The following is a 26,851-nucleotide window of genomic DNA, read 5'->3' on the forward strand; positions in this document are numbered from 1 at the left end:
AGGAGCAGGCAGAACAGCCAGAGACGTGTGATCCAAATCCTGGAAAATCCAACTGTCCTGATTTGTAGAAACTACAGAACCATGCCATCACTGAAACTCCTCAGGAGTGTCTGAGTCTTGGGGAACTCTTGAGTGCTAAGGCTCCCAAGGGCTCCTGGGTCCTTGTCCAGCCTGCTTGGAGTCAGAAGGGCTACAGGAAGAGCAAACCTTGAGCCGGGATCCATTGTGTGAGCCGTTGTGTGCCCTCTGGGCTAATGCACACTGGATGGAACTCACACTTCCCTCTGTGAAGAACAGCTCCCCATGGAGAACACCCACCCCAGAGACGGCACACCCCTCCCGTATGGAGCACATCCCTCCCGTATGGAGCACATCCCTCCCGTATGGAGCACATCCTTCCTGTATGGAGCACATCCCTCCCGTATGGAGCACATCCCTTCTGTACGGAGCACATCCCTCCTGTATGGAGCACATCCCTTCCGTATGGAGCACATCCCTCCTGTATGGAGCACACCCCTCCCGAATGGAGCACATCCCTCCTGTATGGAGCACACCCCTCCTGTATGGAGCACACCCCTCCCGTATGGAGCACACCCCTCCCGTATGGAGCACATCCCTCCCGTATGGAGCACATCCCTCCTGTATGGAGCACATCCCCTCACTACGGCTGATGGCATGAGCTCCTTTGGGGTGAGGCTGGGAGACCCTGGGAGTAACAGCTGCTGCTGGGATGCCGGGAGGAGAGGAATGAGGAGCCTCGGGGCAGTGCCGGGCCCAGGGAGCAGAAGGACCGGCAGCAGGGTGGGCAGGCTCCTTCTCTTGGCACGATGTAGCAGGTGGAAGCTGGGTATCGGTCACTTTTGAGGAGACCCACCAGGAGGGGCAGCAACTGCGTTCCCCACCCCCTCCTCTTTGCAGGGCAGGCAGGGAGGGTGCAAACCCTTGCCTGCTGACTGTGGCAGAGCCCCGGGGCTGGGGGGTGGCAGTAGCAGTGGCAGGGGGGGACAGGGTGCTGCTATGCACAGTCCTATGCCATCCTCTCGCCTCACAGGCAGTGACCCCGGCTGCTGCACCCTGACCGGCGAGGTTACTCCACGCTGAGACACACACCCCAAAATCGCCTTGGGTCAGATTACTGGGCTCATCTCACCAGCTGCTATTTCCTTCTGTCCCCAAGCCAAGCGAGGAGCTTGTGGAAAACAAGGAGGTGTCAGGCCAGGGTGCCGTGAGTCAGAGCGCCGCCGGGCTGGGATCACGGGGCTGCTGGTGGAGGGGCTCAGCAGCGTCCCCGGGCAGGAGGGATGCGCTGCCCGAAAGGGGCCCACTCTCCTCTGATCACTCCTCCAGATCTGCCTCCCTGGGCAGCCTTCCCGACCAGACACTGCTGCCTGGCCCAAAGCCGGTTTGCAGCCCTGTTTTTTAAAGTTGTTTTGGTGTCTCCTGGCAGAAAGCTGCTGGTGACCCAAATTCTAAATATAGAAGCAAGTCCATTTTTAATGCGACAAATGCAAAACCTCAGCCCGACGTTCATCTTTGAGAAATAGGTCTTTTTGTCAGAGAAGTGCAAATGTAACACCCAGATTTCTTTCCAGTGAAGTCACCTCTTGGCCGTGGTCATTCCCAGAGGGCACTCACAGTATTTGTTATAGGTAAACTCCTCCATGCTCCTTCACTGCTAGAAAGCCACACTCAGAGCCTCAAGCAAGTCCCAGGCTCTTCATGCACCATCCCCATCTCAGGTGCTGGGCAGTTTCTCCGGGATGGAAGAGCATCATGTGGCTGGCCTGCTGCCCTCTCCCATGGCAGAGCAGCTGAGCAGTCAGGCCCTGTCTCTTCCCCTCACCCTCAGGTGCTACACAGGCTGTGGATATCTTACAGGTAGCACAAGGAGGTTTTATGGGAATGGAGGGTGGTGGTTACCCCATATGTATGATCACCAACCACCTGCTCTGCACCTGGCTCAGGTTCCTGTCTCTCATCCAGGCCATGCAGCACAGAGCAGCTCCTCCCCACTGCAGAGCACATCCCTGTCCCACAGATGTTCCAGGAAGGAACTGTCCCCAGCCTTGAAATAACCACAGGTTCCCCAAGTGCCTCACAGCTCTTCTGCAGTGTGGGCCAGGGGGATGGGCAGAGGCCTCTGTGCCCACTGGGGGCTGGAGCTGATGCACTGCCCTGTGCTGGTAGCAATGGGGTGTGGGAGCAGTGGGGTCCCGGCCACCAGGCAGCAAGTGACCAAAGTTGGTATCAACCCCCATTTACCACTCACCTAATCCACACTGCATCCACACACCTTGCCTCCAGCAGGGGCTGAACGAGCCCTTCACCTGGGTGTGTGTCTGGCTGTGTCTCCCTGCCAGCATCCCTTTGATGGCAGCAGAGCGGAGAAGGGAAGAGGGAGGAGACACTGCAGTAGAATCCTGTGGACCTGGGATGGAGACCACCTGAGCCAGCCAGGTCTCAGGCATCGCTGGGAGATGCAAGGCAGTGGGGGAGAAGCCATGCAGAGCCTGTGCCTCATGTACCTTACTCTGGCCACCAAACACCAGCAAGACTCTGAGGTTCCTCAGGGTCTGATAGTCTTTCCCAGTTTAAGTAATGAGCATACCTCTTGTCCCCAGTGCCACCACTCAAAGGACCAGAGGGGCTCCCAAGGAGATAGATGAGGATTTTTACTGATGTGAAACAGTAAAACAGTGAAAAATGCATGTTGCATTTTCTTGGTCTATAATACAGACAAACGACTTCAGGCAGAAGCTTCCAGGCAAATCCATTCCAAGGGACAAGCAGCATGGAAACAGCCACCTGAGGTGCTGAGGTGATTGGTGGCACCTCCCAATCCTCTTCACTGGGGCTGGGTGGGTGTCTGGGCATATCCCTGGCGCCCTGGAGTAGGTGCCCCAAAGGGTCTCAGCAGGATGGGGGATGCTGGGATAGGGTGGCTTGGGAAAGGAGAATGAGCAACTTCTGCTCATTCATGAAGACCCTGAGATTAGCTCAGTTGGTCAGAGCATGTTGCCAATAACACCGAGGTGTGGTCTTGACCCTGCATGGACCATTCACTTCCAAGCTGGATTCAATTATCCTTTTGGGTCCCTTTCAGCTCAGCATATTCTGTGATTAATTTACCAGTTTCCTGCTGTTTGGCACAGAGCCTATGTGGAAGGATTGTCTCTGTACACTGTACAGGTACTTCTTCATTAACTGCTGTTGCCAGCCCCAGGTAACAAGCACCCAGCTCATGGTGTGGCAGCAAGCAAGTGGCTCATTCAGACCATGGCCCTCAGGCAGCTGAGAGCTGCAAGGACTGAGGCAGCTGCTGACCCATAGCCCCAGGACATGGCTGGGAAATGATTCTTCAGGTGCTCAGCAGTTACCTGGTGACTTCAGCATCACCAGGAGGAATGGCTGGGGGAGAGCTCCCTGGGCTTGGGGAAAGCTCATCTCAGGGATGCCAGGAGCAGCATTTGCTTGGGATGCAGCAAGATCACCCTAAGGACCTGCAGGGTAACCAGAGTGGGCAGCTGGGGCTGCTCTGGGACCCCCTTCTCAGTCAATGCCAAATGCTGGAGACATGTTATTGGAGGGCTTTGCAAAGATCCAAACTATTGTTTCCTGATCTCTTCTCTTTTTGGAATTCTTAGACCAAGCATATTTTTTGTAGCAAAGGACAGGTAAATGGGGCTTGGAGCTAGGTGATCTTTAAGGACTCTTGCAATTCAAACCATTCTATAATGAGCACTTTGCCTGCTTTGCATACCATTTTTAGGTGAAATGAAGCATGAGCATTACACACTGGCCCTGCACCTTGCCAGAGGCTTTCAGTACTGCTCATAAAATGTGGATGAAGCAGAAGCCAGTGTGATCACCTTCCTATTTTCAGCAGTCACCCAAATTCAGAGTGCCTCCAGTTATGTGCCTGAGCAGCAGAGCCTGAGGCTCCTGCTGGAGTGGACTCGTGCTGTGACACACAAGGCCCCAGTTAAGTCCCCATTCCCTGTGGGCAGGTGAGGTGCAGTCAGCCGCTTGCTCATCCTCTGCAGCCACAGCCACCTCAGGCCTTGCAGCTCAACTCAGCGTGACTTTCTCAGCACCCTGGGAGCCAGGGGCCAAAGCCAGGTCATGCCCTCTGTCCCCCTGCTACCTCAGCATGCCACAGGGAAGGCACTCTGGTTTCCTTTCCCTTACTCAGTGTCAGCAGACATTGCTGTCCCTGGGGACAGAGGGGGTCTCTCCAGGCTCTCCTTGCTATCCCTGTGCACAGACAGAAGGCACAGTGACGTGGACCCCAGCTCAGCATTGCAGGACTGTAGGCACATGAGGGCTGGGACACCACGGCTTCCTGCCCACTGCTCCCTGTGCCAGCAAGATTAAAGTCATTTTCCTGTGCTGCCACACAGCACGGCTGTCACCCACTCCACAGCCCCTGGCCAGGCACAGCAGGGCCTGGCAGCCACTGCCAATGGCCTCAGGCTCGTGTGAGCCTTCCTCTGCTTCACTGTGTGCAGCAGCTATTCCTGCAGTCAATCACTGGGGTACACACTGCCCTGGAGGGGACTGCCACCCCCTTTTGGTAGCAGACCAGAGCAGGGTGCAGAGGAGAATGAAGCATTTCCCATCCCCATGGGAATGGAGAAGGAATCATCCCATTTAATCCTGTGCTTTAGGGCATATGCCAGCACAAATGGGGCAGTTTACCCTGGAACATGTTTCACACTAGTGAGATTCATTCTCCTGCATTTATTTATGCCCTCCTCTATGGCAGCAGGATTAAAGGTTAATTTCTGCACTCCCCCTGCAGCCAGCAGAAGCCATCTTGTCATCAATCACTCCATGTGAAACCAGGATGAGTAGAAGCAGCAAAATGAACCTCCATAGGCAGCAGGAGCTCTTGGCTCCTGCCAGGGACCAGGCTGGGGGTCAAGTGTGATTATGCTGTAACTTCTGGGTGTCTTCTGCAGATTGTCCCCTGCTATGCCCAGCAACTTCAGCTCCTTGGGTAGTAACTGAAATTGCCATGGCCAGTTAAAAATGCTCTCCATGGACATCCCAAAGGAGTGGATTTTCTACTTTGGACTGTTTCAAGCTTCACAGGCTTCTACTCCTCTCCTGGCAAAATGGGGTGGGAGCTCTGCAGGGTGGCAGCTCTCCTCCTAAAATGGTTTACACTTTTCTGCAAGATCCTTCAATTACAGAAGACTAAATGTTATTTAATTATTTTGTGACCTCGTGTTGAATAAGACACAATTTAATTCTACCTCTTGTGAATTTACAATGGGGAATTCTGACCTGTGATGCCAGATGAGTCCTAACTGTTCCATGCATGACTCAGACACCCAAACTGCTCCATTAATGACTGTTTTAATAAATGTTCTATCTTTATACAGACAATATCCTGCCGTGTGACGAGCCTGGCACGATGTCAAACCAAACCTTGATCCCACGGTCAGCCCATGCTGAGGACAAAGGCAAACCTGGTGATGCCAAGCACCCTGAGGGGGCTGTGACACTGCAGGGATGTTCCTGGTGTCGTTCTTCACGAAGCCCCCCTCTGTCTCGCAGGTGGGTAGCGGCTGGGCCGCACATCCAGGGGCGGCAACCCCCGCCCCCATTCGCGTCCCACCGAAGTTTCTCTTTGGTGAGGCGTCTGCAGCGCAGCAGTGAGAAGGGAGAGGGTGTTTGCGAAGCCTCAAGCCTCTGTCCCTTCCCTTCGGCAGGCGCCAGCACATCCCCCCGCACCCTTCCTGTCCCCCCCGCGTCCTCGGGCGCTGCGGCCGCCACTGAACTCTATCGCTTTATTTTTTTCCCCCAGTGGCCTCAGCTCTTCATTTCCGCCCATGTCTGTATCTCGGTGCCGGAGCTCCCCTCTTGCCCCGCGCCCCCGGGGGTCTCAGCCCTTCCCCTCTACCCCAACACCCCGGGGGGTCTCCTCCAGCCTCTCCCCTTTCTCCCGCGTTCCCGGGAATCCCCATCCCCCCGCCGCTGCCCGCCCAGGGCTCTGTCCAGTGGACCCCGAACGGCCCCGGCCTCGCCCCGCCCGCGTCCCCCCGGGACCCCGCGCCCCACCGGGACCCGGCCCCGCCCCGGGGCGGGCCCCGCCCTCCTTGCGCGCGCTCCCATTGGCTGTGGCGGCGAGGGGCGGGGCCGCTTTGTGACGTCACGATCAGCTGTCGGAAGGTGCCGATTTGTGCGGGGGAGCGGCGCGCGCTCGGCAGAACTGCGAGGTCCGCACTGGCACCGACAGCGGCACCGACAGCGACAGCGACAGCGACATCGGCAGCGCCACCGGCAGCGCCACCGCTCCGGCACCGCTCCGGCACTACCTCAGCGGGACACGCAGGGCCGGTGAGTGCCCGCGGGACGCGCGCGGGGTCGGGGCCGCGGGGCCGGGGCTTGGCGGGCTCGCTGGGCCGTGAGGGGAGGGCTCGGGGGGTGGGGGCGGCCCGGCACCCCTCGGCCTCGGCCCCCCCGCGCCTGTTGTTTGTTTCTTCATCACCGGATTAAGATTCGCGGTCGTTCCCCGCTCCCATTGGTTGCGCTGTGGTGACGTCGCCTCATTTGCATATGACATTGAGACGTCACAGCGCTTCCCCCCTTGTCCCGCCGCGACCCCGCCGGCCCGGGGCGATGGCGATGGCGAGCGTGGCGCGTGGGACTCGCCCGCGGGTGGTCACGCGTGGGACTCGCCCGCGGTGGTCACGCGTGGGTGGCCCCGCGTCCCTCCGCGCCGGTCGCTGCTGCGGCTTTTCTCAGCTGGAATTTGGATGTGTTTCCCCTCGTGATGTTCAGTCGCTTTTCGGCTGCAAAACGTGGCGTTTTGGAAAAGGAATGTGAATATATAAATATAAGTATGTGTCAATACATGAAATATGTCATAGAATCACAGAATGAGTCGGGTTGGGAGTGACCTTAAAAATGTTCCAACCCCCTGCAGGGGGATGTCCTGGCAGGGACACCTTCCTAAGCTATATATTATATACTGTGTAACATTCAGTATATATAGTATACTATAGCGAATAAATTTGTGTAAAGAATGTAAATAGATGTAAATCTCTAGTACAGAAAAGTGGTATCTATTTAACTTATTTCCATCAAATCCTTGGTGCTTTAGATTTAGGTCCCTGTGTCTTTAGACCTTGATTGTCTTTGTAAATCCCACCAGTTTTAATGGGATGCAGACATAGGCTTTGATATTTTTGTTGAGTTTAGTTTTGTTGCTGGGGAAGGGACTGTGTGTGGCAGGGGAGGGTGCTGACAATGCCAGGCTTGGACTTTGTGGAGTGTAGAAATGGGTTAAAGGGGCATTTTTACTCTTGTAATTCTTATGTACATATACATATTCATATACATATACATATTTATGTAGGGGAGCTACAGCCCTGCTCAGAGCACCTGAGCAAAGAGACTGGCATCCCAAAATAGTGGATTAAACTGTCTCCCTTGAGCTCAGCAATAGCCAGTGCTGAAGCAGCACTGAGGAGGGCTGAGCTGGGCAGATGCCAAGTGCTGTTGCTTGTTTGGCCAAGGTTTTGCTGGGGGAGGAAACCATCCCAGAAACCCTCCCAGAAACAGGTGTTGGGCTCTAGTACAGGACTGTGCTGGACCTCCTTTCCCACCAGGCCTAATCTACACAGTGCCAAGAACTGTGTTGTTTTGTTCTAAAATAAATCTTTCCTCTCCTTTTATATTTCCTCCCCCCAAAACATGCCTCCCCTTCTCCTCCTTCAAACAACAAACCTAAAAAAAAAAAAAAAAGAAAAAAAAAAGACAAAAGCTGTCTACTGTAACTTACTGTCACTGTTGGGGAACCCATTGCAGCAAACTGCTGCTTATCTGGCTGAACACAAAAGGAAAAATAGAAAAGTTTTTCCCCAGATAATAAAATAGTAACACCTGCTTGTAGTAAGACTGGAAAGCCCTGTGACATAAACTTGTATCTACGGGGTTTTTAATGCTGACTGCACAGTGAGTCCTACTCTGCTGAGGAGGGCCCTGAGTGAGCTTGGGGGAGCTGCTGGGGAGTTTGGGGTTCTTGCAGTGTCAAAGTCCAGTGTGCCAGGTACTGTGGAGTCTCTGGGATTTATGGAGGCTGTAAGGGTGAGCTGCTCCCCTCCCACTGTGTAGCTCCTCATGATGCTTCACTCCTTGGGATGCTTCACCCAGCACATCCCAGAGAGGAAAGTTCTAAAATTTCATAGCACAGCTAATGGCAAATCTAAAATTTCCTAGATCCTGCCAGCCACTGGCAGATTTTCCAGGACTGTGTGTGATGATATCAAGCAGCACAAGGTCACATTTACCCTTGGGGTGAGGACCTTCCTGCAGCAGCGACACAAGAGCCAACATGGATGCAGAGACCAGCTCCAGAAAAAACATCTCCTCATTCTGCAGGCTCTTCCTCCTTCAGGCGGGGTCTGGAGGAGCATGTGGGAACTCCAGTCCCTGCTGAGACCCTGGACTGGCTGAGGAAAGCCCTCCCAGGTCCTGTCTTGATCTGCCATTAATAAAAAGTCTCATGATGAAGAGATTTTTGGGATTTTTCAACCTGCTCTCTGCCTTCCCCCCCTCCACTCCCCTGATCTGCCTTGGAAGAGGCTGTGGCTGTGACTCAGCCTCTGTTTTGCTTGAATCTGCCTGCCTGTGTTGGAAGCACCTTGGGGTACAGCTCTGCCCCTGTGCCCAGGGCTCCCCCAAGGGAATCCCATCCCAATGGCCCTGCTGGCAAAGCAGCAGCTGGGATCAGCTGGACCTGTGGCACAGTTGTTGTGGGACCAAGCATGTTAATTCAGCCCTGCCAAACAGACCCAGGCAGGTCCCTGACACCTCCATTGATGGGGTTGGTAGAGGGCAGCAGAGGGATGATTCAGGGTCATTTCTGGGGTGATGAGCAGAACTCCCCTGGGCTGTGGGATCTCCTCCTGTGTTTTGTGTTTCTGTGCCAGGTTGAGGATTTTCGCACATCCAGCACAGCAAGCCTGTGAAACTCTTGTCATATTTAGGTAAAATTAGTTGAAAATCCCATTTCCCAAGTGGGTTGGAGGAAGGCACCTGATCTGTATCTCTGGCTCCTGCTGGGATGAGTGCACAGGGTATTCCTAGCTGGGCCAGGAAGGCCTGCTCCTGCTGCCTGTCAGCAGCATCCTCCTGTCACCAAGTCTTGGTGGAAACTTTCGGGGAGACTGTTGCCATTTCCAAGGGGAGTTGCTGTTGTTGTTGCAGGCTGTGACTTTTGAGAGCTGCCAGTCCTGCAACGCTGCAGCTCCTGGCGCATCCCTTGGCTGCCGAGCCTGTTCCCTATTCTTAGCTCCTGGGGTTATTTGCAGCCACGGTGACTCAGAAAACTAATTATTGTGGCAAGGTTTCTGAAGGGGAAAAAATAACTTGATGCATTGTGGTTTCCTTACTTCCACTTTGAATTTAATGTTTTTAATACCTTCTGGTTTGTTGTAAAAGGGTGTTGGACTTTCTGGAAGGATTTTGATAAACATAATTCATTTAGAAGCCCATCTGTCCCCAAGTGAGTCTCTGGTGGGCTGTCCTCTTGTGCTGGCAGTGCCTGGCATGGGGTTGACATACTGAGCAAGGAGATTTGTGGAAGGATGGCAGTTGTCCTGTGGTTGTGGCCCCAGCTCTGGCAGGGACAGGGGGTCAGTGTGTGGTCTGTGGGGCAGCTCAGCCCCAAGGATGTGGTACATAGGCAGTCTCCTTGTGTCCCAAGGGGAGAAACCTGGGACACACCTCCCCCACAGATGTGGGGCACCTGCAGACACAGGAAAGCTGGAGGAAGGGAGCTGAGAGGAAGAGGAGCCATCTCTTAGTCCAAACTGGTTCTGTGGGCACCACCTCTGCCTGGTGACAGGGCACAGATTGACTTCAGTCCCCTGACAGAGACACAGTCAGGTCCCTCCTGTGCTGCAGTTCCCATTGAGGCTGCCAGCCCTCCATGCCCTGATGTAAATGTGGCAAATGTTTGCTGCAGGGAAAGCAGAGGCTTTCCAAATACAAGGATAAACTTCAGAGCTTGATCTGCTACTGGCTGCCCCAAACAGGGAAGTGCTTAGTGGAACCTGCAGGGATAGAGGTGGCACGTGGCCATCTCACTGTCTGGCAGCCAAGGAGCCTCTTGCCTTGTGAAGGGCTGGGCAGGTCACCCTGAGCCCTCCATGATGAGCTGATGGAGGATCTTGGTGGCTGCCAGGAAGGGTCTGGAGCAGCTCAAGTCCAGGAATTGCGCCCTTCTAATGTGATGGGAGATTGCAGACTCACAGACTGGTTGGGGTTGGAAGGGACCTTATGGAGCATCTCATTCCACACCCCTGCCATGGGATGGCATTTTTATTAATAAAAATAATAATGTCTGTTGTGTCTTCAGAAAAGACAAATTGAGTTGGGGTGGGCACCTGGAGAGTCCAGGCACTTTACTCCCCTTGCCTGCATCCTGTGATTTTCTGGGGACTGGTCCCTAAAGAGGCAGGTGCTCTGAGCTGTTCCTGGGGGAACAGCTTTCCTACTGTCCTGTGAAAGCTTTTGTCATGATTTGACAAAGGAAAACTGAAAGGTTTTGACCGTGTCATTGGCCATTTGATTTTGAGCCTGCTGGAGGTTGAGCCCCTTGCAGGGGACTCCCAAAGCCAAGCCTGCAGAGCATGAGAAGCAATCACTGCAGTGAGACATTCCAGGCTGACTTTGGTTAGGCAGCAGGGAAAATCCTGCCTGGATCAGCCCCTGGCCTGTGCTAGCTGCTTGGGTGCTTTTCTGGGTAACCTTCCCCTGGCAGTCAGACTGGGGCCACTGTCTTCCCCTGTCCCTGTGTGCCAGGTCTTGTCCCCAGCTCTGCTGTTGGGTGACATCCATATATAGACAGGGAGAAAGAGTGACAATTGCATGAGGTGAGTCAAGAGCATTGACAGTGTCATCCTAGTGTGGTGGGCCTGGGGCACAGCACTGGGGACCCTGCTGTCCCCAGCCCCTCTGTGTTGTCCTGAGGACCGCCTGGTGACACTGGGGTCAGCTTTGGCTCAGCACTTCTGCCAGCCTGGCAGTTCCCCATCTCAATGAGCACATGAACCCACTCCTGGCCTCACACTGGGTGAGGGCCATGGTGGCCTCAGGGGACTGGCCCCCTGTGATCCCTGTGCCTTCCATGAGCTGCCCCAGTCCCTCCTGCCTGGGCACCTGGGGAGGAGCAAACCATGGGAGAAGCAGGGACCTGGCAGCTGTAGAGTTTCTGCCACAATTAGATATTTAATAAACTTTTAAAAATAATATTCATGTCACATTAAAAGATATTTATTGGCTGGGTGAGTGCCCAGGCAGGTGCCAGGTTTCCAGGCTGAACTGGCATGGTGAAGCCATGGCTGTGTGTCACAGCACTCAGGGCTGGCCAGGGTGGCCTTTGCCAGGCTGGCCCTGTGGGATGGATGCATGTGGACATCCTGTGGAAGGGAACTCCCACTGTGCTGGAGCACACCAGAGTCCATTCAAAGCCCAGCTGGCCACCAGCCCCTCTTCATGTTGTTTCCCTGACTCATATTATTATGCTTTAATGATGCAGGTAAAGGGGGTGTGTGGCTGGTTTAACTGATAGCACTGGAGGGTAACAGAATGGCTGTGGGGTCAGAGAAACAATTCTGTCATGTCTCAGTGCCCAAACCCTCCCTGCTCAGTGCCTCCAGGGAAAGCCTGGGGCCCTCTTAGGACACAGATCAGAGAGTCCTCCCTGACTTCTGATTCTTCCTGGTGAGAGGCTCCACAAGCCTCAGCTGAGCCATCCCAGAGTGAGTGGGAAGCTGGGCTGGACCCCTGAGCACTGCAGACTACAGCAGGGCACTGCCTTGTGCCTCTGGGACAACTGAAGTCACCAGGGGCTTGAGATCTGCTCCAGGGGACAAGTAGTGCCACACTGCTGCCCTGGCCATGCCAGAGAGGGAGAGCTGGGTGTTACAGGGCTGCTTCATGCTCCATCACTCCCTTCTGCATCTGGGAGTGTCAGAGTTCAGAGCCCCTGAGGTCCAGGGGGTGCCATCCAGGGGGAAGGCTCCTTTGATTTCTCATTTTCTGCATTGTAGAGCAGATGTTGTTCCTACTCTCAGACTGCAAAAGGCACTGCTATCCCACAGGGATGAATAAAAGAGTGCCTGAGCTCCAGAAGTGCAGTGCCCAGGCCAGCCACCTTCCCAGGATGCTGGGGCTGGGGAAGCCACTTCACAGGGCAGCAGGCAAGAGCTGCTGGAGGACTGAGATGTGTATTTACACATGGTGTCTCCCGCACCCTTCCCATTCCATGCTGCCTAGAGCAGATGGAGTTTCCCTGGGTGGAGGATCACTCAAGCTCCATGGCCCTTTGTCAACAGGGCCCTGGACTGGGCTTTGCCATGAAATGGGGATTTACCCTTTAAATGCACTCACATCAGTGTGCCAAGCATGGCAGCACCCAGCTGTCCCCTCTCACTGCACTGAGCTCCTGGTGGCATTTTATGGCCTTTTAATGCCCTTTTAATGTCTCTGGACCAAGAGGCACACAGATAACAAACACTCTGCACCTTTTGGCTGCCATTCCTGTGCCTCGTCAGGAGCTTGGCAGTCATTAAGGAAATTGATGGGTGCTGACCTTCCAACACTGGAGGGAATCTGCTTTCCCAGGGATGAATCAGTGATGAGCTGAGCAGAGGTGAAGCAGACAAAGGGCTGGGATGAGAGGCTGGATGTGAACAACAGTGTGTACTGGCAGCCCAGAGAGTCAGCAGCACCCTGGGCTTGTCCCCACAGTGTGGGTAGCAGATGGGGGACTCTGCCCCTCTGCCCACTCAGGTGAGACCCCACCTGTGGGACTCAACATCAGAAGGATTTGGAGCTGCTGGAGTGAGTCCAGAGGAGGCCACAAAGATGCTCCAAAGGCTGGAGCCCCTCACCTCTGGGACAGACTGGGAGAGCTGGGGATGTTCACCTGGTGAAGAGGATCCAGGGAGACCTTAGAGCCCCTTCCAGTGCCTAAAGATGTTCCAATAGATCTGGTAAGGGACTTTGGAAAAGAGACTGCAGTGACAGGGCAAGGGAATGGCTTCCCACTGCCAGAGAGCAGGGTTAGATGAGATATTGGGAAGGAATTCCTCCCTGTGAGGGTGGGCAGGCCCCGGCACAGGGTGCCCAGAGCAGCTGTGGCTGCCCCTGGATCCCTGGCAGGCTGGGCAGGGCTTGGAGCAGCCTGGGATAGTGGAGGGTGTCCCTGCCCAGGGCAAGGGGTGGAATGTTATGAGCAATTAAGGTCCCTCCCAGTCCAGCCAGTCTGGGATTCTGTGATTCCTTGCCCTGCCTGCTGTGAGGAACTTGGCATGTTTGCCTGACATAGGGACAGTGTCTACTCTGTTCTTGCCAGCTCCTGGGGATGGGTCTCCTGGGACAACCCACCCATGAGGATGGGGACACAACGTGGGGCTTGATGCAGGTGAGGGCTGCAGGGCACAGGCTCTTCACTGCTGCCTTCAGATACACCATCAGCTGAGCCCATGGCTCAGATCAGTGCCAGAGCCACCTTTTTGCTGTCCCCTTGAGCTCACCTGAGCCCCTGGGATGCAGGAGGGCCACACTGCCAGCCTGTTTTAATGTGCTATTCCTTTTTCTCTCCCTTTTGCAGCCTTTGCACTGAAGCCAAGTGAAGAATCTCACAGTTGTTCTGCACTCTGCCTAGCTCTGATTTGTCTGGCAGCCAAACATCTCTGTCACTGAGACCTTGAGGGCTCTTTTTCCCCTCCCTGCCCATCTCTCCTGTGTCTGTGCCTGGAAGCTGGTGCCCAGCAGTAGCTCCATCTGCCCATCCATCCTGCTGGACTGCTCCCCACCATGTTTCAGCGTCTCACCAGCCTCTTCTTCAGTGACAGCAACACGCCAGAGGGCCTGGAGGAGCCCAAACCCTTTGTTGAGGAAGAGGAGGAGGAGGATGGCTGGCTCATAATTGATCTTGCAGGTGAGAAAAGCAACAGAACTGGCTTCCTACAGCCTCTGCTGCACCTTGTCTCTCCAGAGCTGGGCAAACCCTTGAGATGTCAGCAGGTGAGCTTACACCACATGGGAGCAGCTCTGCCTTTCATTTTTTCTTCCCTGTTCCCATGCTCTGCCCCTGGTGCCCAGCCCTGTGGTCACTGCAGCTGCCCCTGACCTGCTCCTTCTTTTTCCCTTTCCTCTACCAGTGATGGTTCTCAACTTTCTGACAGAATGACAGCAGCATCAGCATCTCCAGCTGGGGGCTGCTGCTGCACAGAAGCCCTGCAGGTGCCAGGAGGGGATCCTGGCCAGGTACCAGCCAGGGAGATCACCCAGAGTTTTGGTGTGATCCTGCTCACGGGGTTGGTGGGGTGAGGGGACCCAGCCCTGGCAGGCTCTGCCACTTCCATGGCCTCAGCTGAGCTGTGTCCTGGACAGCACTTTTCCAGGAGGAGCCAAGCTCAGCTGCTCCCTGCCCCTGCAGAAAGCAAACTGAGAGCCAGCCATGAGGTGCTGGTAGGGGGTGGGGTTGTCCCCATGTGAGGGCAGGTGACAGTGGTGTCTGCCTGTCCCAGCTGGGCATGTGCCACCAGGGATCTGGCCATGTTTGGGTCATTTGAGAGGGGTAAATCTCAGCTCCATGGGGGTTATATTCCCAAATTATTCCCTCTGCCCATGCCAAGCACAAGGGATGTTTGGCACCAGTGCCTGTACCTAGAGAGCCCCCAGGGCTCTCCATTCCCAGAGCCATCCAGAGCCCTGTTTGATATCAACCAGGTGGATTGAATTCCTCCTGTGCAGATCTTCTCCAACTCTTTTCAGACCTTGGGAGTTTCTGTTGTAGGTTGATGACTCAGCCAATTGCAATGGTGTTTTCCTTACAACTCCAGCAGCAGTCAGAGACAAATCCTCCTGCCTGTGCAGGAGCTCATGACAGCTGTGCTCTGCTTTGGTAGCCCTTGGTTGGTTGTGATGCCCCAGCTTAGAGGACCACAGATGTATCCTGCAGGTTTAAGAGGAGGGTTTTGTCCTCCCTCTTGCAGGCAGCAGGTCTCTGAGCAATGTTCCCTGCCTGTTCCCCATGCTTGTTTTTGTGGTTCGAGTTGTTCGTTAGGGCTTTTTCTTCCCATATGCAGTGACCTGGAGAGGGGACCAGAGCAGGGACAAGACTGGGATGGGGGACAGGGCCAGCCCCATGCCTGGTGGAGCACTGTGGAGAGCTGCTGGAGGTGATGGGTGGTGTAGGCATGGACAGCTGTGGAGGCTTCCCTGTCCTCTGGGCGTTCAGGTGACTGTCTTGGGAGGGTCACGGCAGTGCCATGGCAGAGGGTTGTTGTGGGGAGGTCCCTGGAGAAGTGGGGGTGCAGCTGCCACGTGTCAGGGCCAACTGGCAGCAGCTGCAGGGAGCCTAAAGCATGCCAGGAGGGCCTGGAGCATCCCCAGCCAGAGAAATGCTACACTGTGCCCTGGTCCCTGGGTTGAGACTGGCTCAGAGGGGACCAGGCCTTGACTCTGGCACAAAACACTCCCATGTATTTCCAGTGAAGTGCCTCAGCTCTTGGTGCAGTACTGGCTTCCAGCAGTGTCTGCCTGTGAATGCCACCCCACTGCTAATTCACCTGCAGTCTGTTCCCACAGCAGTCCCTGAGCAGTGGGGGAACCAGATTCTTTCAGCCCTATTTCTGTGGTCTGAGTTATACGAAACACTCCAATAACCAAACCTGGAGACTCCAGCTCCATCCTTCCCCTTGCAGCAGCTCCCAGCCTGGCTCCCTCCCAGCAGCAGAGAGGCAGTTTAGGGAGCCTCTGGATTCAGCCTCTGTCAGCCTGGTCATTGTCCCCTGTGTTGCAAAATGCACCTGAATTACTCAGTAATTCCCTTCCCAGAATGTTTCTGATGCTACTCTTGCCCCCTTGTTTAGCCTGGCCCTGCTCAGCACCCAGTGAGAGAGCAAAGAGCATTTCCCAGGATGTGAGATGTGGCTGCATCACTGAGGTACCTGAGGATCCCACAGTATTGCTTTGTACATTAAAACCCACCTTGGCAAAGGGTGGGCACAGGGTAGTCCCTTGCTCTGTGCCCACAGACCCCTGTTGTGGGAGTGCTGCTCCAGCCAGGCTCGGTGGCTGTCTCCAGGCTGACAAACAATCTCCAGCCCAGCATGTCAACAACTATTAATAGACTGATATCCTCTGACCTGGAGAAAGACTTTCTCGTGTTTGCAAGGCCAACTGTGGCCTGTCCTGAGCTCTGGGCTGGGGCATCAGCTGCAAGAGGAGCTGGGGATGCACTGAGCCAGGAATACCTGGTCCCATGCTCTGTTCCTCCATGCAAGAATAGATTTGTCTGTTCCTCCTCCTGCTCCCTCACCCAGCTGCAGGATCCACATAGATATTGCACTGCCTTGCCCTCACCAGTTCCCTCAAATCCCCCTGATGAGTTTGGGAATGGGTGTGGGCATTCCCACATTCGGTGCATGCTCCCTTCCCATTACAGCACCAGTAATTCCAAGCACAGGCATCTTAGGAACGCCCCGGCCCCAGACATGAGGAAGGGAAGGCATGGGAGGCTGGGAGGGGGGAGTGGTGTCAGCTTCTGGATCAGCCACTCAAAATTTGGCCTCTAACAGGCTGGAGTTGAAGGCACAGTGAAAACCTTTGCTGAAGAATTTATTCCCATGATTTCTTCCAGAGAAAAGGTGTGGACTGTTTTTCTGCGCTGTGTGTGCTTGGTTTCCATGTCTGCGGAGTGCTGCGTGGTGTTTGTGAGCACAGGCGTGCCGGCGCTCCCCGGCCCGGCCCGGCCCGGCTCGGGTGCCAGCAGAACGGGGAAAGCAGCGTTTTTCACTGCCTGACCTTCTCTGCTTGTGAGAAGGAAACAAGCCGGTGGCTGCAGTCAGCCCTGCTGGTGTCCCGGCTCCGGCTCAGCTGGTCCGAGCAGCCAGCCCGGGTTCGGGCCGGGCCGGTTCCGAGCGGGGGGTTCTGGCAGGGGCGCGGCGCGGGCCCGCGAGCGGCGCTGCGGTGGCGGTGGGTGTCTCTTGCACTAACGATGCCCCTTTCTCTCCCTCCCTCCCTCCCTCCCCACTGTCCATGGTATGTGTGTGTCCCCGCTGCGCCCCGCATGGCTCTGCACCCCCGTCCCAGGCAGCCGTGCCCGCCCCGGCCCCGCCCGGCGCCCGGCTGCTGGCGGTACCGGGCGCTCGGCGCGACCCCGCCCGACGCCCCCCGGTCCGCCACCGCCACCGGCCGCTTCCCCGGCTCCGGCCGGTCCCTGCTTGATGGACGAGAGTTGGTTTGTCACCCCTCCCCCCTGTTTTACTGCAGAGGAGCCCGGCCTCGACGACGTGGGGAGCAGCCCCATGGAGGACCTGCTCATCGAGCACCCCAGCATGTCCGTCTACGTCACCAGCACCCTCGAAGTGGATGGGGAGGGCCCCGAGGACGATGCTGCAGAGTGAGTGCACTTTGAGGCTTTGGGGGGCCAGCAGCACCAGCACCCACTGAGGGACCAGGGGTAGATGGTCAGTCCTGCCACCCCAAATCCCCACCTACACCCATGGACATAGTGAGGCAGTGTGGGACATTAATGTCCCCACAACCCACCTCAGGGAATACCCTGCATATCTGGCAGGGGGCCCCAGCTGGCACCAGGCATGGCTGACAGCCCCTATGACCTAAAATCTTCTGCTAAGTGGTCTCAGTTGTATATTGAGATGGCCATGGCTGCAGGACATGAACTTGGCACTGGGCTGTGGTGAGAGAGGGCTGTGTTCATCTCCCCTACCCTTAGCAGGGTCTCCTGGCACAGCCACCAGTGTCGAGGCCACTCCTGCCAATGCTACCCGTGCCAGTGCCACCTGTCACTCTGCCAGCTGTCCAGGGGGGTTTGCATAGGTGTGGTCCAAGCAAAGCAAACCCAGTCGGACATGGTGGCCTTTGGGCACAGTGGCCCCCTGAAGACCCCTAGGTTGCCCAGGCAGGAGGGGGGTGCAGCCCCCCTCAATCCCCCACCTGGCCCCTGACTGGCCCAGCAGGGGTGTATCCCACAGGAGTGGGGAGTGGGACACTCCAGCTTCTCCTTGGCCCAAACCCCAGCTTAGCAGTGGGGAAATGAAACAGAAATGCCCCAAATGGCCCCTTTGCCCCCTCAGCCCTGAGGGATGGAGCCCTCCACACCCATTCCCTGGGGCTGCATCCTGGAGATCTGCCCTCTCCCCAGGGCTGCTCTCCACTGGCCAGAAGCCCCCAGGAAAACCCTGGAGCATGCCCAAGCTCAGCCCAACTGCTGCCAGACAAGCCCTGGCTCCCACTGTGCCATGGGGTTCCTGCTGCCCCCTCTCCCAGCCCTTCAACAGCTCCCCTGGAGCCCCTTACTGGGGCAGGGGAGAAGTAAAAATCTGGGGTGAGCTTTGCTCTAGGCCAAGAGACACTGTTCCTGGTTAGAGGACAGCATTCCTAGTTAGAGGACAGCATTCCTAGTTGCAGGGAGCTGTTCCTGGCTAGAGAACACCATTCCTGGTTAGGTGACACTGGTCCTGGCTAGTGGATACCATTCCTGTCTAGGCGACACCATTCCTCCAGGACTTCTTTCTCTCCAAAGTCTCCCTGAGGGCCAGAGCTCAATTTCCAGAGCTTCAGGAGCACCTCAGTGCTGGAGGGGGCAGAGAAGGGCTGCAGGGAGCCTGAAGACTAGCCAGGGCTCCAAAGGGACCACAGTGGGATGGAGACAGGCCAGGCTTAAGGGATTTAGACACAGTGGAGTTCCTGGTGGGTTTTTCGGGTGTCCCAGAGCCTGCCCGGGCAGGCAGTCGGGGCAGGGGCCATGCTGCTGGTCGGTGGCTCTGACCCCGCTGGCTCTGTCCCCTCCGGTCGGTGGCTCTGTCCCCGCCGGTCGGTGGCTCTGTCCCCTCCAGTCGGTGGCTCTGTCCTGCCGGTTGGTGGCTCTGTCCCCGGTGGCCGGTGGCTCTGTCCCCACCGGTCGGTGGCTCTGTCCCCACCGGTCGTTGGCTCTGTCCCTGCTGGTTGGTGGCTCTGTCCCCGCCGGTCGGTGGCTCTGTCCCCGGTGGCCGGTGGCTCTGTCCTGCCGGTCAGTGGCTCTGTCCCCGCCGGTCGGTGGCTCTGTCCCCTCCAGTCGGTGGCTCTGTCCTGCCGGTCGGTGGCTCTGTCCCCACCGGTCGTTGGCTCTGTCCCTGCTGGTCGGTGGCTCTGTCCCCGCCGGTCGGTGGCTCTGTCCCCGCCGGTCGGTGGCTCTGTCCCTGCCGGTCGTTGGCTCTGTCCCTGCCGGTCGGTGGCTCTGTCCCCGGTGGCCGGTGGCTCTGTCCTGCCGGTCGGTGGCTCTGTCCCCACCGGTCGTTGGCTCTGTCCCTGCCGGTCGGTGGCTCTGTCCCTGCCAGTCGGTGGCCCTGTCCACAGTGGCCGCTGGCTCTGTCCCGCTGGCCGGGTTCCATGCCGGGCGCTGACCGCGCTGTCTCCGCAGGGCGCTGCCGGAGCCGCGGCCGGAGCTGCCGGTGCCGCACCACGGGCGGGCGCTGCCCGTGAAGGCGGCGGCGCTGGACAAGCTGGGCCAGGCGCAGCGGGCGCAGCGGGCCAAGCAGCTGGCGGAGCGGCACCGCCTGGGCCAGAAGGCGCTGCAGCGGCAGAACCGGGCCCGGCAGCGCCCATCCCGCCGCGCCAAGCAGCTCCCGGGGGCCTTCGTGCACCAGCCCTGCCAGCGCCACTGCAACTACTGACCTCGCTCCGCCGCCCAGGGGCTGCCCCGGCCCCGCCGGTGCGGCCCCCACGGACACCGGGGCCACGGCGGCGGCTCCGCTCCACACCCCGCGCCGCACGCCGGCCCGCACTCCTCATCCTCCTCCTGTCGCCCTCACCGCCCCCGCACCCTCGGTGCCGTCCGGAGCACCATCCCTGCAGCCTGCCGTGGGACATCGGTATTCCCAGTGAAATCACTGCTCCTGAAGGCCACCTGTTCCCGGTGCAACCTGTTTGTCCTGATAAGCCTGTGACATCAGTGCCTTTCCTCACATCATGACTCCATGTACAGCCTGGCTGGCACGTCACAGAGACACCGAGCGGGAGTGACAAGAAGCCACAAGATCTGGGATTTTTAGGAAAATCTCATCGATGACACTAAATAATGCTTCCACCCTGCAAAACCAGCAAATACTTCTCTCCCTCCTTGATTCCTTAGCTACATTTTATCATAAGGTAACCCCCCACTGCCAGTCCCGGAGGGGCTTGTGGTTGAAAGCACTGATGGAGTCTCCGTGGCCAGATCAGCCAGGCTGCTCCTGGTGCCTCACGGTGTTTTTTTAAAAAAATCAACCTTAAAAGGAATCTCAGGAATCAAAGCACCGTCCCAGCGCCACGCCAGAGCCCTTGGCTACCATGCCAGGAGGGGTGGCCAGCGTGGGGTGGCATCACCGTGGCTGGTGGTCCCATCTGAGCAAGCCCCTTCCTCCTGGAGCCAGTCACCTGCCCCAGCCACACCTGTGTCCCTGTGGATACCCCTGTAGATGTGTGTATATATTTCTCTCTGTACTTTACACTCAGAAGAGGCACGGTTAAGCCACAGAACATTGTCTGCCTGGTGTCAGTCCCCAGGAGGGGAGAGGAGCCAGGGATCTGCACTGCTTCCCCGAGGTGGCCAAAGCATGTTCATGGTGGTGGTGAAGAAATGCTGAAGAGGAGGCCAGAGGGAAGAGGCTGAAGTAAGGACAAAGACAGATCTGGGAGCCACTGCAATGGGTCAGGATGGGGCAGGCCCGAGTGAGAGAATTACTGTAACAGGAGCTCTAGCAGAAGCATCTTCTTTCCCCACTAAAAAATGGCATCCTTTCCCATGAAGGGCCAAGTTCCACTGCTAGGTGACACTAATTTTTAATGCAAATCCCTCTTTTCCCTGTGATAGACTCCTTCTGCCTTTGGAAGAACATGGTCCAGCCTTTTCACTGGCTCCAGCACCAGCTGAGACAGCTCCAAATCCAGCAAAAATTTGCTGATCTGCCCCCAGTTCACTCCTTTTAGGAACTGGTTTTGTACCCTGTGCCCTGGAAAAGCATCCTACTCAAGACCAGCTCACAGCCCAGACTGCCAACCTCTAAGACAAGAAATACCCCCACAACACTCCAGAAAATTCTGATTTCAGTGGAGGTTCTTCCACTCTTCATGTTGCATCCCTTAGTATCAGCTGGGGACTTCAGCTAAAGGAATTGTGGTGAGCCCAAACTGAGACAGCTGATAGTTAATTCTTTTAATGAGATTAAAGCCAAAATCAGCCCCTAGCTCTGGACCAAGACTGGCTGCTGCTCACCTGCAGCATTTCCCCTTCACTGCACTGGCCCATGTTCCCAAAAGCTCTGAGCTGGGGCACTCTGTGCCCTGGGCATTGCGTCCCCCTCCTTGGCCTCATCACAACCTGTGTCCCTTGCCAAGCCTGAGACCACACTGGCATCACCCTGTTCCATCCCTGGTGTCTTCTTGCTGAAGAGACTGACATCTGACTCCCAGGGGTGTTTACATCCTTTGACTTGCTGGGCTTCACCCTCAATGCCTTTTGTGTCCCCCTGCAGTGCTGCTGGGGATGGAGGGTGTGTGCAGAGGCAGTGGCAGGGTGCTGTGACTGCAGGCAGGGCTGAGCCTGAGGGAGCTCTGGCTGTCTGGGAGGAGCTGCCTTCCCACCCTGCTCTTCCCGTCCCTCTGCCACTGGGCAGCAGCACTGCAGGAAGCATTTTCTGTCCAGCCCCAACACACACCAACAAGTGGAGAAGCCAACACCATCCAGCCCCCAGCTTGGTCTGCACTTTGCATTCTCCTCTGCACACCAGTCCCTCCGGAGCAGCCCAGGAATCAGAGGCTGGCTGTGACCCCAGGGCCCCTCAGCAGCTCCCAGAGGAACAGGCTGGGGGCAGCAGTGGTCCCGAGGCAGATCCTGCCACGTCTCACCCACTGGGCTCTCCTATGCCTGCCCAGCTGCTGGAAATGCTACCCCAGGAGAAATCCCTTATGGAAACCCTCCGTGCACCCTTCTCATCTGCTGTGAGCCAGAAGCCCTTGGCCCTGTCCCTGGGGGACTTGTCTCAGCCTGGCACTGCCACCAGCACCCAGCCCCCGTGCCCATTTCAGAGGTGATCTTCCTCCGTCCTGGCTTTCAGAAGCAAATTCAAACTCTTTCTGTGCCAGTCTGAGATGTCTTTTATCACTCCATGCCCAGCCAGCACAGGAGATGAAGCAGATCTATTATCACACTTTATATCCAGAGTATGTTTATAAAGGATTAATAAATTATTAATAATGTTTTCATGAAGAGTTTAATCCAGAGCCTCAATAGACTCAGCAGAGTGCACAAACCACAGCAAATGAGCTCCTGCAACTCCCTCTGTTCTTTGCACTCTTGCTGTGTATTAACACCAACACTCACCTGCCAATCCTGCAAGGTGACTGTCACCCCAGTGTGACCCACCCTCCCTGTGCTTTGTCAGCCTGTGCTTTGCAGACCTGCATCATTCTGCTCCTGCCCAGCAGCAAGCACAAGGTCTGGCATGGCCCCAGGCCCCCTGCCCAGTGCTGCCAGAGCAAGAAAACCCCTTTTCACTGGGGCATTTTTGTCTCCTCCAATCTTAAAAAAAATGAAAGGTGCTTAAAAACTGAGAACTTCATGTGTGTGCACCCATTTGCATGTGTAGGTATTTCACAGTGGGTGTTCAGTAGCTTGTTTTGGGAGTTGAATTTTTTAGAGGTATGTTGGTTGTTTTTTGGTTTTGCACCCAAAATTTGTGATGAGCTGTGTGGTGCTTCCGATGGGAAGGTTCTGGTTTGCAGAGAGCTCTTGGGACAGGTGGGCTGAATTTTGCTTTCTTTTCTGCACTTGTGTAGGGGGACACTACAGCATGGACTCAGGGACAAACAAATCTGCTGGGATCTTTAAAAATGTCCTTTTTCCAGGATTCTCTGTGAGAATGTGGGGTTCTGGGATGCTGCAGAGATGTGGCCTGTGGCAGCACATTGTGGTGACAGGAACTGTAGGGTGCTCTGACACTCCTGTGTGGAAAAGAAATTGTGGCCATTTGTGGGGGGATCATTCCTGGGCTGCAGCCCCTCTGCATTTGTTCATGCCCTGAAAATTCACCTTTACAGCTGAATGTGGCTGGTTCCTTTTTAGACTGGCTTGTGAGCAACCAGGTGTGGATTTTCAGCACTGAACCTCCTAGGGTTTGAGGAGTGCAGCAGAGCTGTGTGTTGATCCCACATCACTGGGATCAGGAGACAACCAGGATAGGGGAAACCATTGAAATGACCACCTGGGGAAATGGTGATACAGGAAACTGAGAGAAATTTTGTGTATTTCTTGCAATGAAAGCATAAAGGAGGGAAGAATTCCCAGTGGAGAGGCTTGGGCAAATCCCTATTCAGCAGATGCCAGCTTTGCTGGGCAGTGTGCCAGTGCTGGGCTCAGACACCTGAGCTGGCTGCAGCCCCAGCTCAGCTCCCCCAGCCTGTGCTGGACTCGGGGGCAGCAGGGCACTGGCACAGGCTGGGCAGTGCTCTCAGCCATGGCTGGAGTTCCTCACACCCCTTTGGGGGGAAGAATCTTCCCACCACTGAAGCCCCTGTGCTGCAGGGATCTTCTCCAAGCCAGATTTGTGTCTGATTGCCTGGTTCTGCTCTGGCTGCCCCATCCCAGCATGAGGGACGAACCCCAGAGTGTGATGGGACCAGGAGGGACAGCCCTGCTGGGCAAGTGCCACTGCTTGGGATGCACCAGGGCCCCCAGTGCCCCCAACCCCCAGGGCTGGGCTTGCTGCCCTGGCCAAGGCCAGGCTGAGTCCACAGCACACTCAGGACCCCTCACTGGCAGCCACAACAAAGTTCTCACACCAAATTCTGGCTCTTGCTTGGCACTGCAAGGCTGGAGGGATGCCAAGGGAGTTAGGGGCAAACCTCCTCCTCACCTGTTGCTCTGAACTGGCATTCACAAATGCTCTTTCTAAGAAATTCTGCTGCAAAAGCTTGGTCTGGAAGGAAAATTATTCTTTCCTTGGGAGTCCACATTTCCCATTGTGGATAACATAAATGCATGGCTCATCCCAAAGATCACTGCTGTGGGAATCTTCTCTCTTTAGGTTTTTTAATTAGTATTTCTAATCAATAATTTTACATTTACATCATACTAGTACTTTTTCATTTTCTGTTCAGCCCTACTGGAGAGCAAAATACCTGCTTAGATGTCTTATCACACCAGTAAGGAAAAAAAAAAAAAGATGAAAAAATATCCCAGTGAGGTTCTAGACTTGAGTCCTGCAGCTTTGCAGTTGCCCCTCTGGATCATTACCAGTTCCATTGCCCTGCATAAAGTAGAAATTAAACTTCATGTGAATTTATTGAAAAAAGTGAGTCTCCAAGGATCAAACATCTAATAATTAGGAAACAGTAAGAAGACATACGTGACCTCAAGTCAAGAGAAATGGTTCTCAGCACATCTCAGAAGGCAAGTGCCCTGGGAATGGCTGGTGGCAGTGCTCAAGTCTTCCCTGAGTCTCTGGCTTGAAACAAGAGCCATCCATGTCCAGCTGCTGCCACGGGGCCTCTGCAGCCACCAGGGACTGTCAGCTGCCACCACTCCCAGCCTCCAGTTTGCTGCATGCACTCAGCTGCTGATGGCTGGAGGGAAGCACCAGCACCCCAGCATCCCCCCAGCATCTCAGAGCTTCCCCCAAGCCCTTCCCCACCACTGGACTGTGGTGACCTCCTCAGCACAGCTGCTGGCAGGGACCAGAGCCTGAGGAGGGACACCCAGGGCACTGGCAGCCCCTCCCTGCCAGGGGACTGCCACAGGCAGACCCACTGGGGACAGGAGGGGCCTTAAAAGGGGCTGATCCCCTCAAGGCTTGTCTTCAAGGTGCAGCTTTCCATCTCTCAGATCTGCTCCATACAAAGTCATTTGCTGTCCTCATGGGCTCCATCCTCATCCCATTCCCATCACAAGTTGCTTGAATGTGGCTGTAGGATCTGGATGCAGCAGTGGGAAAGGCTCTGCCTGCCTGAAGAATCTTTTCTTTGCTGAGAGGTGCCCTCAGACCTCTTGGAGATGCCACCTGCAGGATCCTTTTGATTCTTGAAAACAGTCATTAACTAAACCTTCTTCTTAGAGAAGGAGGATGATGAGGATGAGCAGCTTCTCAATAGCAAAGGTGGCTCCTCTGTGTGGTTGTCTTTCAGTTCTTCTGTGCAGAGTGTGGCACCCAGGTGTGTCCCCTGTCACGCATTCTGAGCTGACACCTCCCAGGCTGGCAAGGGGGTTGCTTTTCCAACCCCGTATTTTATATAGGAATGCTGCTCCATTCTCCAGAGCACAAAAAAAAAGCTGCAAAGCTTTGACTCTGTTGCAGCTAAACCTGAAAATCCTTCTGCTCTCCACTCTGACCCTGTTTCATTACAAGGCAGGGAGGAAGAAAACAGTGCAGTAAATTCTGAGTGTAGCCTAAAAATGGGTTTCACAGGGAGCCCAAAGCTCCTCTGCTCTTTTGCATTCACCTCATGTTCCCTTGCTGGGGAACCATGAGCAGCTGTGCCCGAGTCTCACTGAAATTTTATCCTCAGCTTTGTGCTTCAGGAAGTCTGGGATGAGGGAGCAGCACAAAGTGTAGCAGTAAACTAGTGAAATTCCTCTTGTGTCAGAACCATAGTGTACAGGGAGCCACCAAGCACTGCAATATTCTATCTGTGTGTATCCACTCCTGGTGTCTGCTTGTCAAACTCATGCCCACACATCACCCTCCCCATGGACTGACTGTACATGTGCCTTCACCCTTTTTCATGGTTTGGCATCTTTTTTTAACACAATTACAGAACTTGAATAAATCACTGAACTGCAGTTACAAGTCCTATGCAAGAGGTGACCGGAGAGTCAGTTTTCAATATTTCTGTGTTTCTGTGTTGTTTCAAAGTCACTGTGGGGTTTTTCAGAGAAGCCCAACAGAATAAATGCCCCAAAAAGCTTTTTTTTCTTTTTTTTTTTTTTTTTTTTTCCTAAAAAGCATTTAGCAGTTTGGGTATACTAAATCTCTTAAGCAGCTTTGAAAAGCTCCAAAGCCCAGTCACTCACCGGGCCGTGTTTGGAGAGAAGCAGGAGCAGCAGGATGGACGAGTGCCAGCACAGGTGTGCCCGTGGCTGGAAAAGGTTGCCTTAAGCCTTCCCTGAAACACCCTGGAGAATGTTCCCGTGCTCTCCTGCCCTGTGCAGCCGGCAGAGCAGCTCCTGCCCCGGGCTCTGCTGCACGCCTTACACGCGGCTCGGCCGCCACCGGGGGTCCTGGAGAAGAGCGAAAAACCAGCCCCACGTTTTCTACATCACCTGTGCTGTAGGACTGAAAGCTCATCTGGAACTCGAAGCTAACCAAGTCCATCCTTTCTGTGTGTTCTGTGTTCAGTTGGTGTAAGCAGGGTTCGTAGGGAAGGGGTGTCTCCTCCTCGTAGGACATTGTGTAAACATTTGCCATGTGTCGACTGCCTGGGACACATTGTGTAGTGTGCCTGTGTGTGTGTAACCTGGTTTTGGTTGTTAGGTTGTAATGCTGTCTCTTGACTGAAAAAAAAAAAATCTAATATAAAGAAAAATCACAAGGAATTAAAAAAATATATATTTAAAATCTATTTTATGTGCATTCCTCTATAGCCTGCAAGTAAGCCTGTCTGTGAAATGCTTTGATTATTGAAATACACTTTTAAAAATCAATGGTATGAGAGACAAGTAACAGAAAAACATCCCCTTTGAAGACAAGGAAGCACAGGAGGGGGATGGCATAGGCTGAGGGGTTGGAGGGGATTTTTTCCCCCTTCCCATTATTAAACCTTACAACTCAGCAGATAATGACAC

General features: G+C 55.3%; 2 protein-coding genes and 1 long non-coding RNA gene across 4 annotated transcripts in view; 1 reads left to right on the plus strand and 2 right to left on the minus strand.

Annotated features, from left to right (window-relative positions):
* NDRG3 (NDRG family member 3) overlaps positions 1-6,251 on the minus strand; it is a 378,731-nt gene extending 372,480 nt beyond the window's left edge. Inside the window, exon 1 of the mRNA XM_079322019.1 lies at positions 6,240-6,251. The gene's annotated coding sequence lies outside the window, so the exon portion shown is untranslated. The remainder of the gene's footprint in view (positions 1-6,239) is intronic.
* A 7,387-nt stretch (positions 6,252-13,638) lies between these two features.
* Positions 13,639-22,278, plus strand: TP53INP2 (tumor protein p53 inducible nuclear protein 2). Of its 2 annotated transcripts, none has more exons than XM_079322031.1 (3): positions 13,639-13,963; positions 17,125-17,434; positions 19,457-22,278. In XM_079322031.1, exons 1-3 carry the CDS (start codon positions 13,840-13,842, stop codon positions 19,707-19,709), a joined length of 687 nt encoding a protein of 228 aa, XP_079178157.1. In that variant the 5' UTR covers positions 13,639-13,839; the 3' UTR covers positions 19,710-22,278. The 2 variants fall into 2 exon arrangements, with proteins under 2 accessions (XP_079178157.1, XP_079178158.1); XM_079322032.1 differs by having other exon boundaries at positions 17,305-17,434.
* A 1,832-nt stretch (positions 22,279-24,110) lies between these two features.
* On the minus strand, positions 24,111-25,101 carry LOC306810013. Its single transcript, XR_013776349.1, has 2 exons — positions 24,821-25,101; positions 24,111-24,786 (listed from the first exon to the last, which is right to left on the minus strand). It is a non-coding gene; the product is annotated as an uncharacterized lncRNA (long non-coding RNA).
* Between the last annotated feature and the right edge of the window lie 1,750 nt (positions 25,102-26,851).

The sequence above is a fragment of the Erithacus rubecula genome, assembly GCF_903797595.1.
Source record: "Erithacus rubecula genome assembly, chromosome: 18".
NCBI classification, from domain to species: Eukaryota; Metazoa; Chordata; class Aves; order Passeriformes; family Muscicapidae; genus Erithacus; species Erithacus rubecula.

Bases quoted from the DNA above. Each gene is read 5' to 3' on its own strand.
- TP53INP2 (XM_079322031.1), top strand. From the start codon at position 13,840: ATGTTTCAGCGTCTCACCAGCCTCTTCTTCAGTGACAGCAACACGCCA. The intron at 13,964-17,124 runs GTGAGAAAAGCA...CCCCCGTCCCAG, and splicing joins GCTCATAATTGATCTTGCAG to GCAGCCGTGCCCGCCCCGGC. The intron at 17,435-19,456 runs GTGAGTGCACTT...CTGTCTCCGCAG, and splicing joins CCCGAGGACGATGCTGCAGA to GGCGCTGCCGGAGCCGCGGC.